This window comes from Xenopus laevis, chromosome 5S (genome assembly GCF_017654675.1).
Source record: "Xenopus laevis strain J_2021 chromosome 5S, Xenopus_laevis_v10.1, whole genome shotgun sequence".
In the NCBI taxonomy this organism is placed as follows: Eukaryota; Metazoa; Chordata; class Amphibia; order Anura; family Pipidae; genus Xenopus; species Xenopus laevis.
Genome location: NC_054380.1, coordinates 86,747,273 through 86,763,899, shown reverse-complemented (window position 1 = coordinate 86,763,899; position 16,627 = coordinate 86,747,273). Strand labels below are relative to the sequence as shown.

At 38.4% G+C, this 16,627-nt stretch overlaps 1 protein-coding gene and 1 long non-coding RNA gene across 3 annotated transcripts; one reads left to right on the top strand and one right to left on the bottom strand.

Moving 5' to 3' along the window:
• The first annotated feature begins 3,436 nt into the window (after positions 1-3,436).
• LOC108718032 (matrix metalloproteinase-23) lies at positions 3,437-13,228 on the top strand. The gene is made up of 8 exons (XM_018265585.2): positions 3,437-4,311; positions 4,499-4,623; positions 6,359-6,495; positions 7,874-8,041; positions 9,766-9,930; positions 11,231-11,320; positions 11,456-11,576; positions 13,057-13,228. Exons 1-8 carry the CDS (start codon positions 4,195-4,197, stop codon positions 13,226-13,228), a joined length of 1,095 nt encoding a protein of 364 aa, XP_018121074.1. The 5' UTR covers positions 3,437-4,194.
• On the bottom strand, positions 10,006-16,582 carry LOC108718033. Of its 2 annotated transcripts, none has more exons than XR_001935953.2 (3): positions 16,493-16,582; positions 12,998-13,213; positions 10,006-11,298 (listed from the first exon to the last, which is right to left on the bottom strand). It is a non-coding gene; the product is annotated as an uncharacterized LOC108718033 (long non-coding RNA). The 2 variants fall into 2 exon arrangements; XR_005961596.1 differs by lacking the exon at positions 16,493-16,582 and adding an exon at positions 14,003-14,062.
• Between the last annotated feature and the right edge of the window lie 45 nt (positions 16,583-16,627).

The following is a 16,627-nucleotide window of genomic DNA, read 5'->3' as shown; positions in this document are numbered from 1 at the left end:
TTCATCTCATCACTCCACAGGATTTTAGTTTTTGAAGGTACCGTATATAAAATTGCCTACTCAAACTCGTTTTCGACTTTCTTATGTTTCTCTCTCGTTGATTTCAGCCAAAAAAAAGCAATACATATCAGAAGCTTCACATTGCTAAACAATTGTTGAAGTTCCAATAATAATGTTTACTGATAACAAAATGGCACTAATACCCCTAGTAAAATTAATAAAATGTTCCCACAAATATCAGATAGATGCTGGAGATGTAAAGAAGGGGTAGGGAACCATACACATATATGGGTATCATGTCCACTATTGGATGATTTTTGGAGCCAGATATTGGAAAGTATATACAAAATCACTGGGATAAGAATCCAGAGGGGGGACAGTACACTGATATTATTTAATATAAATAAAGATAAACAAACTATGCTTGAAGACCCCCTTACCTTTCAATTAGTTCAGACCGCAAAATCGCTAATCCCGAGGAATTGGAAATCTGAGAAACCTCAGTCATACGAGGACTGGGTGAGAGCTGTGAAAGAAATAAGCCTATTAGAGGAGCTAACCCATATATATCATAACACTAGTAAGAAATATTGGAAAATTTGGGCCCCCTGGCATAGATACATAAAAGACCTTTTTAGGATAGATTAAAAGGCAAATAAAAGGAACGAAATGTTGTATTTGCAATGTATGAACCATATGCGTGGATAAATGTAAGTGTAACTATATCACCCTCTCATTTCCCTTCTTTTTTTTTGTTTTGTACCCTTGTTGGAAAACTGAAAATAAAGAAATTTAAAAAAAAAATAATGTTTAGCAGAGTAAAGCTGTTTGTATTATGAGTAGGGATGCACAGAAACTAGGATTCAGTTCTGGATTTGACCAGGATTCTGCTATTTTCAGCACAATTCGCATTCGGACGAATCCTTCCGGCCGAATCCCAATTTGCATATGCAAATTAGGGGTGGGGAAGGAAATCGCCTGACTTTTTGTCACAAAACGAGGAAGTAGAAAATGCTTTCCCATCCCTAATTTGCATATGCAAATTAGGACTTGGTTTGGTATTAGGCCGAATCTTTCGCAAAGGATTTAGGGGTTCGGCCGAATCCAAAATAGTGGATTCGGTGCATCCCAAATCATGAGTACTGCTCTAAAACATCCTAGTGCACCCTGGAGCAGGGCAGTTGGTGCTATGTAAAGTAGTAGTGTTTAACTAGACAAGGACCTGGTCCATTAAACATCTTGTTTTCTCTGTCGGCAAAGACTTCCTGAGTCGTATTCACGGTGCTGACACAGGATGCTGCGAGACTGTTGTAGTTGTGTGTAAAGGTCACCTTGAATCTGTCTGCCAGTTGAACTGGGTTCTTTCACTGCAATTCAAACAATGCTTTTCTGCCATCTTTGAACATTTTTTTCTTGCCCATGTCCTGGCAGATTAGCTGTAGTGCCAAGGGCCCTAAACTATTTAAAGGGGAACTATCGCGAAAATGAGAATTTAATTTCAGCTTCAGCATACTGAAATAAGAAACTTTATAAATACAATCAATTAGAAATGTTGTAGCGTTTCTGAAATAATCACGTTTATCTTCACTATCCCTCTCTCCGTTTCATGGTTTCTTAAAATGTAACGTTACCTTTTCACAAGGTTCTTTGCCGTCTTTCTTTTCTCCATCTTTAGAGAGCTCACAGACTTACTGTAACAGTGACAAACAACTTTTCTCATTTCAAACTGGTCAAATGTGTATTTACCACAAGTGAGTTTATTTGCAAGTTAAAGCAAAATCCAATTTCCCATAACTACAAGGCGCCGTTCATTCTATCCAGTCCATTTTAGGATTTTTAGGTGGAATAAACATTTTCTGTTTGCTGTTCCACTACAAACAAAAGAGATACGTATATCTTAGAACCCCCATTTTACAATTCTCAGGGGACCAGAAAAAAACTGGTGTAAAATCTGTAGAATTGTAAAAGCAGGGCAATGTGTTATGTATTGGTGGGACCTCAAAAAAACAGTGTAAATTGAGGGAAAACTTAAATTCGGGGGATATAAATTAAAGTTACACTCTATGGGGCAGATTTATTAAAGTTCGAATGGTGAATTCGAATTTTCAAGTTGAAATCGCTCACAATTTCAAGTTTGGAAAAATCTAAACTCGAATTTGAATTCAAGAGTTTTTTCTTAAATAAGACACCATTCGAGTTTCAAGGTCTTTCCAGTTAATTTGAGGTAAAAAACTCGACCTTTGATAAATCTGGCCCTATGTGAATACCATAGTATTTCTATTTTCCACAATTTTCTGGCAGAACTGCTATGTTATTAGCAGAATAATTTTGTCCATGATTCTATTCCTTCAGCATGATAAAAGAAATAAACTAAAGGTGTATTTTAAGACCAAGGTGATCAAAAAGTATATCATTTATTTATCAAACAGAATTCTTAAAATCTGGCCGGCCAGAAACACAATAAATAAATAATCGGTAAAATGACATAAAAACAATTATGAAATTACTTCAGGTGGATGGTCACTCGTTTACATTTTAATAATACAATATATACTCCTAGGTTATGATATGTGGTTGCCCCAATTGTGAAATAGCAAAGAAGGCTGTGTGAGTTAAAGTTCTGCAACTTGGAAAAGTTTTTTTTGTCGGGTGTGAGTTATAGTTCTCCAATTCGGTGATTAGGTGTAAGTTACTTCTCTCAGTGGATTTATCAAGCTAATTGTGTAAGGCTCCAGATGAAAACTGGTCTCCAAAGGGATTTGCTGGGGCATCCCCCACTCCCTCTTTCTTTCCAGCTGTAAATGCCCCCCAAAATAATTGTATTGATCTCACCAGATCCTGCGTTTCGGTCTTTCCTCGAAGGCACAGCCGGGCATGGAATTTTAGTGATAGACAGCCTGTTCCAAATCCCTTTGGAAACCTGTTTTTATCTACAGCCTTAAGGTGGCCATACACAGAGAGATCCGCTCGTTTAGCAATGTCGAGCAAACGAGCGGATCACTCCCCGATATACCCACCTTGAGGTGGGCAATATCGCGCTGATCCGATCGTGGGCCCTAGGGCCCAACGATCGGATCCTAGCAATGGGTAACGGGCGGTCGGATCGCGGGACCGCATCAACGAACAGATGCGGCCGCGATCCGATAGGATTTTTAGTCCCGTCCGATCGATATCTGGCCGACTTTCGGCCAGATATAGATCGGGAAGCCCAACGGAGGGCCCCATACATGGGCCAATAAGATGCAGCTTTTATCTGACCGTGTATGGCCACCTTTACACAATAAGCTTGATAATCTGCTGAGAGAAGTACCTTAGAAGTAATTTCATAATTGTTTTTATGTAATTCTACTAATTATTTATTTATTGTGTTTCTGGCTGGCCAGATTTTAAGAATTCTGTTTGATAAATCAATGATATACTTTTTGAATCCCCTTGGTCTTAAAATACACCTTTAATTTATTTCTTTTACCTTACATTATCTTTAATAGGAGCTTGGGGATTGAAGGTTTTTTTTAGACCAGTGAAAAAGTTTTTCCTTAATGCCACATTACCTCAAATAATCTTTATTCCTTCAGCACGAGTTGGATTCAGCGCATGAAAGGAAGGAAGGGCTGAATATATGATACCATATTTAGTGGTCTGGCAGACTTCTATACATTCTAACAACATTAGAAAATTGGTTAAATATTTTATGCCTGTAGTCTAAATGTTTGAAATAAATTCCCAAACACCTTCTTAGAGCTGAGGACTATCTGGGGATGTATGGAGTTGTAGTTCAGCAACAACTAGTTTCCTGCCACTTGTCCGTCTTTTATTCTCCCTCCCCCAGTGTTCTGAAGAGGTGAGAGGAGGGGAGGTATGTGTGCAGTCTCACATATGGTAGAAAGAGCCAAAGTAGACAAAGAGGGAGCTGTTCTTACTCTCACGTGTCCTCTAATAAAACACACATGGTTGCTGCATCCCCTGGTTTAGTTGTATCCTCTTCTGGTCTTTTATCACACATATGCTGTTCCTTAGATCTATAAATTCATTTTATTTCTCCTTCTTCCTCTGTTCTCTGTTTGATCTCCCAGATTTCCAGAATTGATGTACTTAGCTTGCCATATCAAATGTGCGACAAGCCTGTCCATTCCTTGAAGCACTGCAGGTCGTCAGTGCTATTTTATTAAGGCTATTTTCATTACTCTGCAGAATATGGACTGGGGTTTGGCTGTCAGAAGTTCTGGCTGGATTTGTGTCTTTGCTGTTGTCTCTTTCTTGTTTCTCAGCAACCTTTTCTGTTACCAGCAGAAAGCCTTGATTTTCCCAAAGGTGAGTGAGTGACTTGGCTTAATTCTTTGCTCTTTGCCATATTGTATTATAGAAAGGGCTAAAGTATATGGCTGCCTAAAGCCAATTAGTGATGCAGCATTGCTGCCTATTGACATCTCATATAATAAGGCTATAGATTTAACGGGCTGTAAACATAGTGAATATCAGGTAATACTCTGTTATTCAGTTTCAGAATGAAGTTGTGGAATGTGGCATTAACTGTTCCTTTAAAAGCAGCATGCTTACCAGAAGAAAAAGATACACAATTAATCCTTTGGGGTACAAGTGGGACCATTTAAATCTGACCTACAAGTAAGTTTGTTTTATTGTATACATGAACTATATTATCTAAAGTTAAACATGATACACAAAAAGGCTTATTTATTATTAGCCCTGCCGCAAGTGCAGGAGCATTCAGGGGTGCAGGCCTATTTGCCTCTCCCCCAGTCATGAATATATTGCTGTCATCATCTGTCTGATGCAGGTCTGTATGTTCCAATTCAGAGCAGAGACCTGCAACAATTCAACCAGTGTGGAAGGTAGGGTGCAAAGTACAGAAATATACTAGATTGCTCCCTTCCATATTTTAATTACACCTAATATCCTCAGCATATAACATAATCACATTGAAAAACCTACCAAATTAGCTGGCACTATCTTACTCTGAAGGAACAGTAACACCAAAAAATTAAAGTGTTTTAAAGTAATGAAAATATCATGTAGGGGCACATTTACTATTGGTCGAATATCGAGGGTTAATTAACTCTCGATATTCGAACCTCGAAGTAAAGTCCTTTGACTTCGAATATCGAAGTCGAAGGATTTACCGCATTTCGTTCGATCGAACGATCGAAGGAAAAATCTTTCGATTGAATGATTAAATACTTCGAATCGAACGATTCAAAGGATTTTAATCCATCGATTAGACATATGCTAAAATCCATATACCTCCTCCTCCCCTGTGGATAACACAGCACTCCCTCCCCAGCACATGATTAAACACCTTAGGGGCCCCTTATAAAGTTGCCACCTTTTCTGGAAAAAAATACCAGCTTTCCTATATATTTATCGTTTTTCCCTATTAATAACATTGGGATCAACCATAATTTTTACCGGCCAGGTGGCAACCCTGGCCAATAACAATAATTTTCAAATGCTAACAAACGCCCAGATCAAATACCAGGCGTATATTCCACAGGCAGAGTATGGCACACACAAGGAGCATAGGGAAGGCAGAGTATGACAGACACTGGCAGAGTATTGCACACCCAAGCACAATAGGGCAGGCAGAGTATGGCACACACAGGGAGCATAGGGCAGGCATAGACTGTCACACTATCAGGACCACTTTAAAATGTACTACATACAGTGACACAGTGCTGGTGCTCCATTTGCATTTTGAATAATGTGGGTATTTTCAGTCTGGGTCTCAGGTGTGAACAGTACAGGATTTTAGGATATAAACAATAGCGGTGTCACAAGTGTGAACAATGCAGGGGGATCACAGGTGTGAACAATACAAGGGATTACAGTCTGAATTTGAGGTTTAAACAATGCAGGGCCAGTTATCTCTGTAGTGATACCTTTAAATCTTACATATGGTAAACAGACACCGCAGGAAGGCTTTCATGTGGGGGGCCGCGGGCCACCAGTTGAACAGCCCTGCTATAGAGAATTAAAAACATTCTGACTTCCTTGTTTGTGTGCGAAAAAGTCACATGATTTTATGGATTCGAATTCAGTTCTGCCAGGCCGAATCCGACTCCTGCTGAAAAAGACCAAATCCGGAAACCAAATCTTGGATTCAGTGCATCCCTAGTACAGATATAGATACATTTCAGTGTATCAGTGATTCGAGATGTCTTGTGCAACAAATTCATATTCACAAATTTCACACTGATTATAACTGACATTCAAGTTGTGCTTTCAGGTGTATCTAGGAGACCAAATGGCCATTCTCCCTAACTGGCCTTCAGACTGAGCCCCCCTCCACTACTCTACCCCCCACAGTTTGGGAACCACTGCTTTAGAGGATATTATTTTGCAGGATTGTTCAGTTTCCCAACACCCTGAATAAAGATGACACGGAGAGAGCACTGGCCCTTGCCTTCCGCATGTGGAGTAAAGTCTCCTCCCTCACTTTCCAAAGGGTACAATCACACCAGGTCTCCGACCTAAGTATAGGTGAGTGGATTCAATTTAATTTTACAAAGAGGCAACCTGAATTATAAATAGATTTGTAATGTCAAAGAATTTTAATTTTTCCAGCAAATCAAAAAAAAATTCCATTTGCAGTAACTGCAAATATATGTACTTTCCTTGGCAAGAGCGTGTCCCTGATTATTTCAATTGTGTAGTTAAGTGTGGTGTAATGTAACAACAGGTGCAAAGTGTGTTGCAGATCTATGAACTAAAAGCATCCAGTCACCAGGACTGTTCTGCAAATATCTGATATATGGTTGCGACCTTGAACAAACTTTATACCTGTTTCTTTTCCCTTAAAGGTTTTCGCCTTTAAATACACTTTTAGTATGATGTGGTGAGTGATATTCTGAGATAATTTGAAATTGTTTTTTTTTTTTTTTTTTATAATTTGTGGTTTTTGAGTTATTTAGCTTTTTATTCCTTAGGTTGAGGGCCCACTTTCCAAACTTTTATACCTCCTCTCCTCACTCAACCTCTTTATTCTCCTGGTCTCTTTTCTCTACATACTATGCTTTATTCTTCCATTATTAAGCCTCTTTATTCCCATAAAGAAATAGAGAATGACCATGAAACAGGCCAAAGGTTAGAAGCAGGAGGGCCCACTGACACCTTGGCCCACCGGGAGTTTTCCTGGTATCCCTGTGGGCCAGTCCGACACTGGAAATGACTGTAAATAAAGATAATGAAATAGAATAATGACCCCAAAGATCCAAATCAGTAGGGGCCTCAAATCACAGCATGAATGTATTGCGATGCACAGAATACCCTGTATGTTAAAATTATTATTATAAATTATCATTATAAAAAAAACCTCAGTCATCCAAAAGCAAAATCAACTACATCTTATACAAAAACTGGACAATTAATAATCAGATTAAAATAATTCAGTTGAATTATTTAAAAAAATGTAGGTTTACCATCCATCATAACATTTAACTTCACTGTGAAAAAAGTTGGAAACTTCGGGCGACTATGGAAAACAAAGCGCCGCGAGAGCCACGCCGATTTCTCATTCTAGCAGGCGGAAGACAGGGGAAAGCAGTTCGGGGAGATTAGTCGCCCCAAAGAAGAGGGATCAGTACAAGCAAACCTGACAAAAGTAGAAGACAGAATGGAATGATAATACAGTGTAGTAACAATAAAGGAAATGAAGAGAAGAAAAAGAGAACAAATAAAAAAGGGGCAAATGAGGGTGAAAAGGGATATGAAAATACTCCGGTAAAGGAAAGGTTAAACAGTGAAGTGATATGGTGTAAGCAGAAATATAGAAGGTGAACAAAAGATACCAGGGCATGATCAGACGTGATTGTGACAACTTGCAGTGCAATAATATTACAATCTCTATCCTTTATTTTAGGATTTTATACTTTTAATCACAGTGATTGTTGGGGATCTCCACTCCACCCCTGCTTTGATGGCCTAAACGGGGAACTAGCTCATGCTTTTTTGCCACCACGCGGGGAAATTCATTTTGACAACCATGAGTTCTGGGTCCTTGGACCTTCACGTTTCAGTTGGAAGCAAGGTAAATCATCAATATAACTATTTTTAAAACACTTTAAACTTCACTTTCTTCTACAGCAATGACATAATACAGTTATATACTGAAGCAATAGGACGTTCATATGCTGAAAGAAATACACATATTCACTTTTCCCTACCATGCTTGACCACTTTCCATAGTAACAACACAATAGACACTACACTGGGAGGCACATTTATTAAAGTTCAAATTCATGTGAGTTTTTTAAAACTCTATTCAGTAACATAACTATGGAGAGGCAGGCCCGGGTGCAGAATATGCAGCCGGGCTTGTCTGCCCCCCTCCGGAAGCGTTCTTTCTAGCGTTTTTTGCTTGAGTGAACTGCCAGCAGGCTCGCAGGGGGTATGAGCCCTGGTACAATTGTACCCCCTGCTTTCTCAGGATAGTTCCGCCCCTGACGTTATTAAATTCGTATATATACTCGAAATTTGACTGGGGGGTGATTTATAAAAAGAAAAGTAATTTCTAAAACTTGTTTGAATTTTAATGACTCGAAAACTCGAATAAAAATCTAATCCAACTCGACTAATATTGTTTTGATTTTTTTCTCCAAAAAAACCTGGAATGTCAGGAAAGCTACTAACATGTCCAAATTGGTCCCTGGACCTCTCGCATTGACTGATACATGAACTCAGAAGGTTTTAGGTGGCGAATAGTCGAATTTGAGTTCTTAATAGGTCATAATGTGAAAATTTCAAAATTCAAATTAAAACTCAAATCGAGTCTGGATAATTCACAATTCAAATTTGAGAGTTTTGACCATAAAAAAAATTGAAAATTCGAATTCAACCCTTAATAAATCTGGCCCATAATGCATGTGTCATTGTGGTCACAAAGGGGCAATTCTCTTGACATGATTGTCCCTTCTGCAATTGTGTCCTACTCTCCAAAAATTAACGTGACTGGTTCTGTGTATTGTCATAAGTTGGACACAAGTAAGGCAAATAATTTTGTAGTCCACAGTGTAATTACAAGTATTCGCTGGTGTAATTTCTGGTGTTCTTGTGTGAGTAGTATGGGCACCCTATATTTATGGCACAATTGATGCCGGGTGCTGAGGGAACCCAGGAGCTACCCTTGGTGGTGGTGTAGCTCCAGGGCTCCTTTGCATCAATAGGCATAGTAGCACTTAAGCATCAGGCCACATGAGCAGATTCGGAGAGATTAGACGCCCCAGCGACAAATCGCCTCTTCTTCGGGGCTACAAGCTCCCTGAACTGCCTTTCCCCTGCCCTCCGCTGGCTAAAATTAAAATCACCTGGGGAAGGCACACGCGGCTCTTCGTTTTCCGAAGTCGTCCGAAGTTTCTTTGTGAGTCGACTTCGGAAAACAAATCGCTACTAGTGCCTTTCCGCAGGTGATTTTCATTTTAGCCGGCGGAGGGCAGGGGGAAGGCAATTCGGGGAGATTGTTGCCCCGAATCTGCTCGTGTGGCCAGACCCTAAATGGAAAAAAAAAGGCAGAAAGTTCTGAACAGTGGCAAATGCAACTAGATAGAAGTGCAAAGAGTGCATTTAGATGCAAGTACTGTACTTTTAATGGAAGTGGTTTTATGTGAAACTGACTGTGAAGAAAAGCACAAGTTGCCCACTGCAAATGTAAATTAACCCTTTCATCTTCAGAGATCTGAGAAGTTTATTTATATTTACCCTTTGTTCTTTTATTCCCACCACTGATCTTTTATTAATTCATTTCCTCTTCATTAGGCGTGTGGTACAATGATCTTGTCCAAGTCGCAGCACATGAGATTGGTCATGCACTTGGTTTGTGGCACTCTAGTAATGTAACTGCTCTCATGCATCCCAACGCTACCTACACCAGGATACGTCATGTCACGAAAGATGATATCATGGCCATACAGAGTCTCTATGGTATTGCTTGTCAATGATAATGATCACTGATTTTCATCATCTCTATTTTGCTATTTTATTGTAGATCATACACAGTATAAGGGTGATGTAGAAGGACTGATTAATTATTCTTCAGTAAATTTTACAGAACAGTAATAGCTATTCAGGAAAACATTAGATTTAACAATATAATTATTGTGAAAATTATTGGCACAATGAAGGGGTAAGCTTCCCGCCTGCATAATATATGGTGTGTGTGGCTCCTTTAAAGTCTTCACTACTGCACTGCCAATAGCATGAGATAAGCATAGGGTTTCTAACATTTCTGCATCCCCCAACACAATCAACTTGCCCATTCTGGGAAACACACAAGCTAGGGGTTTGGTAGGGGAAAAAAGTGTTTTTTACATTTTTTGTCATTTGCAAATTGCCCCTTTGAAATAAATGAATGAGCCATATACGGTATGTTCCATTTATAAGCTTGTTGTCATATTGTAATTTTGTCTTATATAAAAATATTTGTTTCATTTTTTAATTTGTCTTCTTCTGGGTTATTTTTTTTGTTCATAAAAATTAAAATTTTTTTAAAAAAAATAGTACAGAGCTATTTTCTGCATTTCTAAGCTTTCTTCATGCAATCAGTCATCAAATTAATAAAAATGGTGGGCTCTGAACCCTGCACACATAATAATGTCGGTGCCAAATAAGATGAATGACCCCTGTGATAAAATGCTAACACAGTACAAGCAAATTTACTACAGAGTAAAGAAGAACCTTGTTTTAGGCACAGTGTTCTTTTAACCACTGATCTTTGATCCTTTGTTAAAGGACAAGGAAAGTCTTAAATAGAATAAGGCTAGAAATGCTGTATTTTGTATACTAAACATAAACATGAACTTACTGCACCACAAAGCCTAATTAAACAAATGATTTATGCTTTCAAAGTTGGCCACAGGGGGCTGTCATCTTGTAACTTTGTTAAACAGCTTTGCCTGACCCTGACACTGCACATGCTCAGTGAGGTCTGGACTGCTTTGGGATCGTCTTAAACAAAGCTGCTTGAGTTCTGCACGGCTGGTAAATAAGGCGGGCGCTCCCCCTGCTGTTCATAAGTATGATTGTTTCCCTGCTCTGCAGTTAGGGACCATATGACAATTCCTATCCACAGCAGTAAATGAAGGGAGAATTTCACTGCATCCAGTCAGGTTTCTTATAAAAACGGTACACATTTTTTAATAAAAGTATATTGGAGATAGGTTTCTTTTTCATTAAAGAAAGTAAAAATGGGATTTTATTTTTTTGCCTTTCCATGTCCTTTAAGGCTGTCCTTCTTCAAGCTCTAGATGTGATTCCCTTGAGATTTCAGGATCCTGTGGACATCAGTGTCATCTGAAATGTGAGAGTTGCAGAGGTGAGTCATTAAATCATGATAATTAGGCTATTGTGCAGAATTTTGGGACTTCTGTTTTTCTGTTTTATTTTCTTCTCTTTTGCATGAAAAGCAAAAAAATGTATTATTAACATACTGATTTCTCTGTGCTTTTAGAGTCTCTTGGCCAAGGACCGAAACAATATAGGATTAAAATAAAGAATCGCTATGTTTCCCAAGGTCGATCTGTTACCTTTCACTGCTCCCAAAAAGACTCCCAAGCACAGAAGAGCATGAGGTAAGAGTTACAGCAGAGTTTAAGGACCAGTAACATCAAAAAATTTAATTGTTTTAAAGTAATAAAAATATAATGCAGTGTTGCCCTGCACTAGTAAAACTGCTGTGTTTGCTTCAGAAACACTACTATTGTTTATTCCATTATTTATCCTGTGCCATATAGCCATTTTTCAATTTCTGCTATTCAGCAACTTGTTTATATGAACTATAGTAGTGTTTTTGAAGCAAACAGATCAGTTTTACCAGTGTAGGGCAATACTACATGATATTTTCATTACTTTAAAAATTTTTTGGTGTTACTGTTCCTTTAAAGGGTCATCTCAGTCACTGGTATACAGTATCAATAATGCAATGTCATAATGCATAAATATCATAATGCTGAAATGGGGGGGGCACACTTAAATGAATTAATGAACTTGTTAGGCATTTAGAGTTAAGCAACTTAAAAAGTAGTTAATTAAAAAGTGAGTTAAATAAAAGTTAATGAAAAAGTTAATTACCACTTAAAAGCAATATGGTTTCATGTTTTTATGCATCTACATTCAACAGTCAATGACAGACAAAAGACTTTGGGGGTTGATTGTTAATACTAGGTAGTAATCCACAGCAACAAATCAATAATTATCATTTTTTAACCAGTTGCAGGTAGAACAATAAAAATGGTAAATACTCAAGTGCTTATTTGCCCAGTGTAAAAAACCTTGTTGTATAAAAAAAGCAGTAAGCAGTGTTACATGTTATTTACAGATCAGATTGTAATAGCTTTTTTTTTTTTTTTTTTAAATAAAAACTTTTTACCCTTTTTTGAAATATGCAACCTTATCTTATTTGTAAGATGCAATCTGCCACATTACAGGGATTGTTCACTTTTAAATTAGCTTTGAGTATCATGTAGGGAGATCATTTGCAGTTGGTTTTCATGTTTGAGGTTTTTTTTAGATATTTAGCTTTTTATTCAGCTTTTTACTCTTCAGTATGCAATTTCAGCAATCTAGTTGCTAGGGTCCAGATTATCCTAGCAACCATGCATTGATTTGAATAAGACTGGAATATGAACAGGAGAGGGCATGAATAGAAAGATGGACAATAAAAAGTAGAAATAACAATACATTTGTATTTTAGATGGGGTCAGTGATCCCCATTTGAAATCAGGAGAAGAAAGCAAATCATTTAAAAACTATTAAAAATAAATAAAATACATCATGACAACTAATTGAAAAGTTGCTTAGAGTTAACTATGCTATAACATACTAAAAGTTAACTTAAAAGTGAACCACCCCGTGTATTTTGTTTTAGGTTGTGCTGTTACATGTAATGAAAAAAAATAATAGTATATTTTATTCATAGTATATTTTATTAACATTTAAATTCATTTATGAAAGAGAATAATTGTAAATATTATTAATCTGTCTCTCTTATTACTTTATCCTTACGTCACCCTGATCCTTATGTTGCTGTGGTCCATTGTTTGGTTCGATCAGTTGGTATAAAGATGGAGCTCGTCTCTCTTCCTCTACACCTGGGTTAGTTAGATTGTCCCTAAGCAGCCTGGTTCTAAAAGCAGAGGAAGAAGCCCAGGGACGCTACACGTGTGTGATTCGCCAAGGCAAAGTCATTGTAGGAGGAAAATCTTGGAACCTGCACATCACATGAGCAGAAAAAAACAGGACATGGCATTGTACTACCTAATGATGCAAAAGAAACATGTTTGTGTTGTAAAATAAAAAAAGCATTGACATTGTGTTCAAATTGTTACTTTTAATATATGGTGTCCTCACTAGATCAAAGACCGCTCAATAACAGGTTACACAAATACACAAGATTAACATGACTGCAAGAGATTAATAGCTAACAGCAAAAATATTAACTTATTAAGTAAGTACACAGATGTACAGTACAATTATTTATTAGGTGATTTAAATGCTTCATTATGCTCATGCATTTTGAGTATTCTTTCCTTATTATTGGATGATGGCCTTTTAGAAATGTTGCTGTGACTCAGGTTCATTAAAAAGGTCCTGGGAATGGGAGCTGTTACTCCTCAGATTTTGGTCCCTCCTTTTAACACAACAGCCTCAAAAAAATACACTATAATAAGCAAATGGATAAATTACGGGAAAAATAATATTCTTGAAAACAAGCTTTCACTAGAGAACCCCTCAGTACATGTATGGGACCTGTTATCCAGAATGCTCGGGACCTGGACTTTGCTGGATAATGGATCTTTCCGTAATTTGTATCTTCATTAGAAAATCATGTAAACATTTAAACAACTCCAATAAGCTGGTTTTGCTTCCAATAAGCATTAAATATATCTTGGTTTGGATCAAGTACAAAATACTGTTTTATTATTACAGAGAAAGCAAATCATTTTTAAAAATAAGCATTATTTGATTATAATGGAGTATATGGGGCAAATTTACTAACCTCCGAAAATTCGCCAGCGACGGCTCCTCTCACAGCGCAACACTTCGCCAGGATAACGCTAATTCACTGAAATACGAAGTTGCATCCAGGGTGCCGAACGCTGGCGAAGTTGCGCTAGTGTTACTGCGCCAAGCAAAGCAAAGTTGCGCTAGCGTTGGCTAATTTGCATACGGTGGGAAGTTATAGTTCAATGGGACGTATAAGTTGCAGGAAATACATTACACTACACAAGCCCGGGAAACCTTAATAAAATAAAATAGAGGAGTTATATTGCCCTACACATGAGCCCAGTGTATAGTATATGTCCCATATGTTAGGAAATGTAGGGGGGAAGCGCTTTACCCAAAAAAACAATTTACGCTCTTTTGCAGCCTATCACCCTGAAAAAATTAACAGTCGCCAGCGTTTTTTGGGACTTAGAAAATTTTTCAACTAAATTTTGAGGAAGTCCTATCTACTCTATTGCACTTCTCTTGGTCTGAGGTGGCGAAGGCAAGTCTGGCGCAAGAGGTAACATTCAGTAAAATCTCAATCTTAGTGAATTTGCGTAGTTGCGTCCATTTGCAAGGGCGCAAATTTGCCAAGCGTTAGGGATCGAAGTACCGCTAGAGTCTATCTCCTTCACTAGCAAAGTTAGGGGCTAGTTAGCGAATTTTCGGCAGCATTAGTCACTTCGCCCTTTAGTAAATTTGCCCCTATGAGAGACGGCAATTCAGTAATTCTGATCTTTTGGATAACGGGTTAACTGATCCAATACCTGTACTACTGATGAATAACTATGAAGTCACCATAGCTTGGAGCTACGCTTTGCTTTATTGCCATGACTTGGAGGCCTATTTATCAACAGTCTCATTTTAGTGGTTTTTGAAATCACGATTAAACTCACTTTCTCTAAAACTGCAAATGTCATGAAATTTATTAAAAGAACCGAACGGTCCAATAAGATCAGTGCAGCTCCCATTGACTTCTATAGGAACAACTTTTACTTGGGGAATTTTTGTATTAGAGGTTTTTGTGGTTTTTACACTTAGGGGCATATTTATCAAGGGTCGAATTTTGAATTGAAAAAACTTCGAAATTCAATTTCAAAAAGAACAAAATTAAGTCGAAGGTTTTTTTTGGTTGAATAGGTCCATTCCCAAAAAAAACCAAGATTTTTCAAAGTCTACCAATTGATTTCAAATAGGTTCTAGAAGGTCCCCCATAGGCTAAAACAGCAATTTGGCAGGTTTTAGATGACAAATGGTTGAAATCGAATTTTTAAAGAGACAGTACATGATAAGTTTTGATTTTCAAATTCGAATCTAATTTGGACTATTCCCTAGTTGAAGTACACAAAAAATAGCTCGGAATTTGTTTTTGTTTTTTTAAAAAAAAGCAGTTCGATCCTATAGTGCTGGCTCTTTCTAAAATCACATGACCAGGCAAAATGACCTGAGATGACTGCCTACACACCAATATTACATTATATTGCATTAAATTTTATATTGTACAGTGAATTACTTGCAGTATAAACAGTGTAATTTAGAAATAAAAACTACATCATAAAAATCATGACAGAATACCCTTTAAAGGAGAAACAAACCCCTTATTAAAAAAAACTCCTACTAGTGACCTGCGGGCCGGCCCGATCTCCGCGGGTCGGGCCGATCTCGCACCCTTCACCGTCAAATGCCGGCTTTATAAAAGCTGCGCTTGCTTGCTCTGTTCCTTTTGGGATGTCATCGGCGGGGCAGGTCGGTGCAGATCTATTAAAGGAACCCGGAAGTCGGGCTCGGGCAGGCGTGGTGAACACATCACTACCCCCTACCCCACATAGACCACCTCCCTCCTCCCCCCCCAGCCTAGCTGCTACCCCGGGCAAATGCCCCTAAATTTTAATTTACCCCTTGGCGCAGATTCAGGGATTGGAGTTTACGGCAGCCATCTTCCGGCCTTCAGTTGAAGCAATTCTGGTTTGCGACAACTGCGCATGTGCCAAAATTGACAGAAATTGCTGAAGCGCCGGACACAAAGACCTGGATGATGGCTGCGGTAAACTCAGATCCCTGAATCTGCACTGAGGGGTAAGTAAAAAGTTAGGGGCATTTGCCAGGGGTAGCGCTAGGCTGAGAGGGAAGGGTGGTCTATGTGGGGTAGGGTTTTTTTAATAAGGGGTTTATTTCTCCTTTAAACTATCACAGCATATCTAGCCCCCCCTGCATAATGAGCTTCTGTTTATTTGCAGGGAAAAAACATGAAGTAACTTCAGTTTTCCTGTTTGCACTTCTTTAGCTCAAGAAATAACAAAAACCATAGCTTTTCTGAGACTGAATCAACAGGTAAAAAGTATAAGCCCAATTTATTGACTTCATGTTGCACAAGGCGGTACTGCCCCTTACTATACTAAGCCACTCGGTAGAAGCAAATCCAGTCCCACTCCCACCCGCTCGGAGTTCACTTGCACGGTGCACCCTCATTCAAATCACAATCACAACTTCTGCCACAAACCAAACAACTGCAAAACCATCCGTCCAGCTGCTAGTGCGCATGCTCCAGTCATTTAGGGCCAGCTCACTAGAAGTCAACGCGGCGAATCCCTTTAGTCTTACCGCTTCCGGTGCGTGGTAACTTCCTTTACGCAAG

Bases quoted from the DNA above. Each gene is read 5' to 3' on its own strand.
- LOC108718032 (XM_018265585.2), top strand. From the start codon at position 4,195: ATGGACTGGGGTTTGGCTGTCAGAAGTTCTGGCTGGATTTGTGTCTTT. The intron at 4,312-4,498 runs GTGAGTGAGTGA...TCTGTTATTCAG, and splicing joins AAGCCTTGATTTTCCCAAAG to TTTCAGAATGAAGTTGTGGA. The intron at 11,321-11,455 runs GTGAGTCATTAA...CTGTGCTTTTAG, and splicing joins GAAATGTGAGAGTTGCAGAG to AGTCTCTTGGCCAAGGACCG.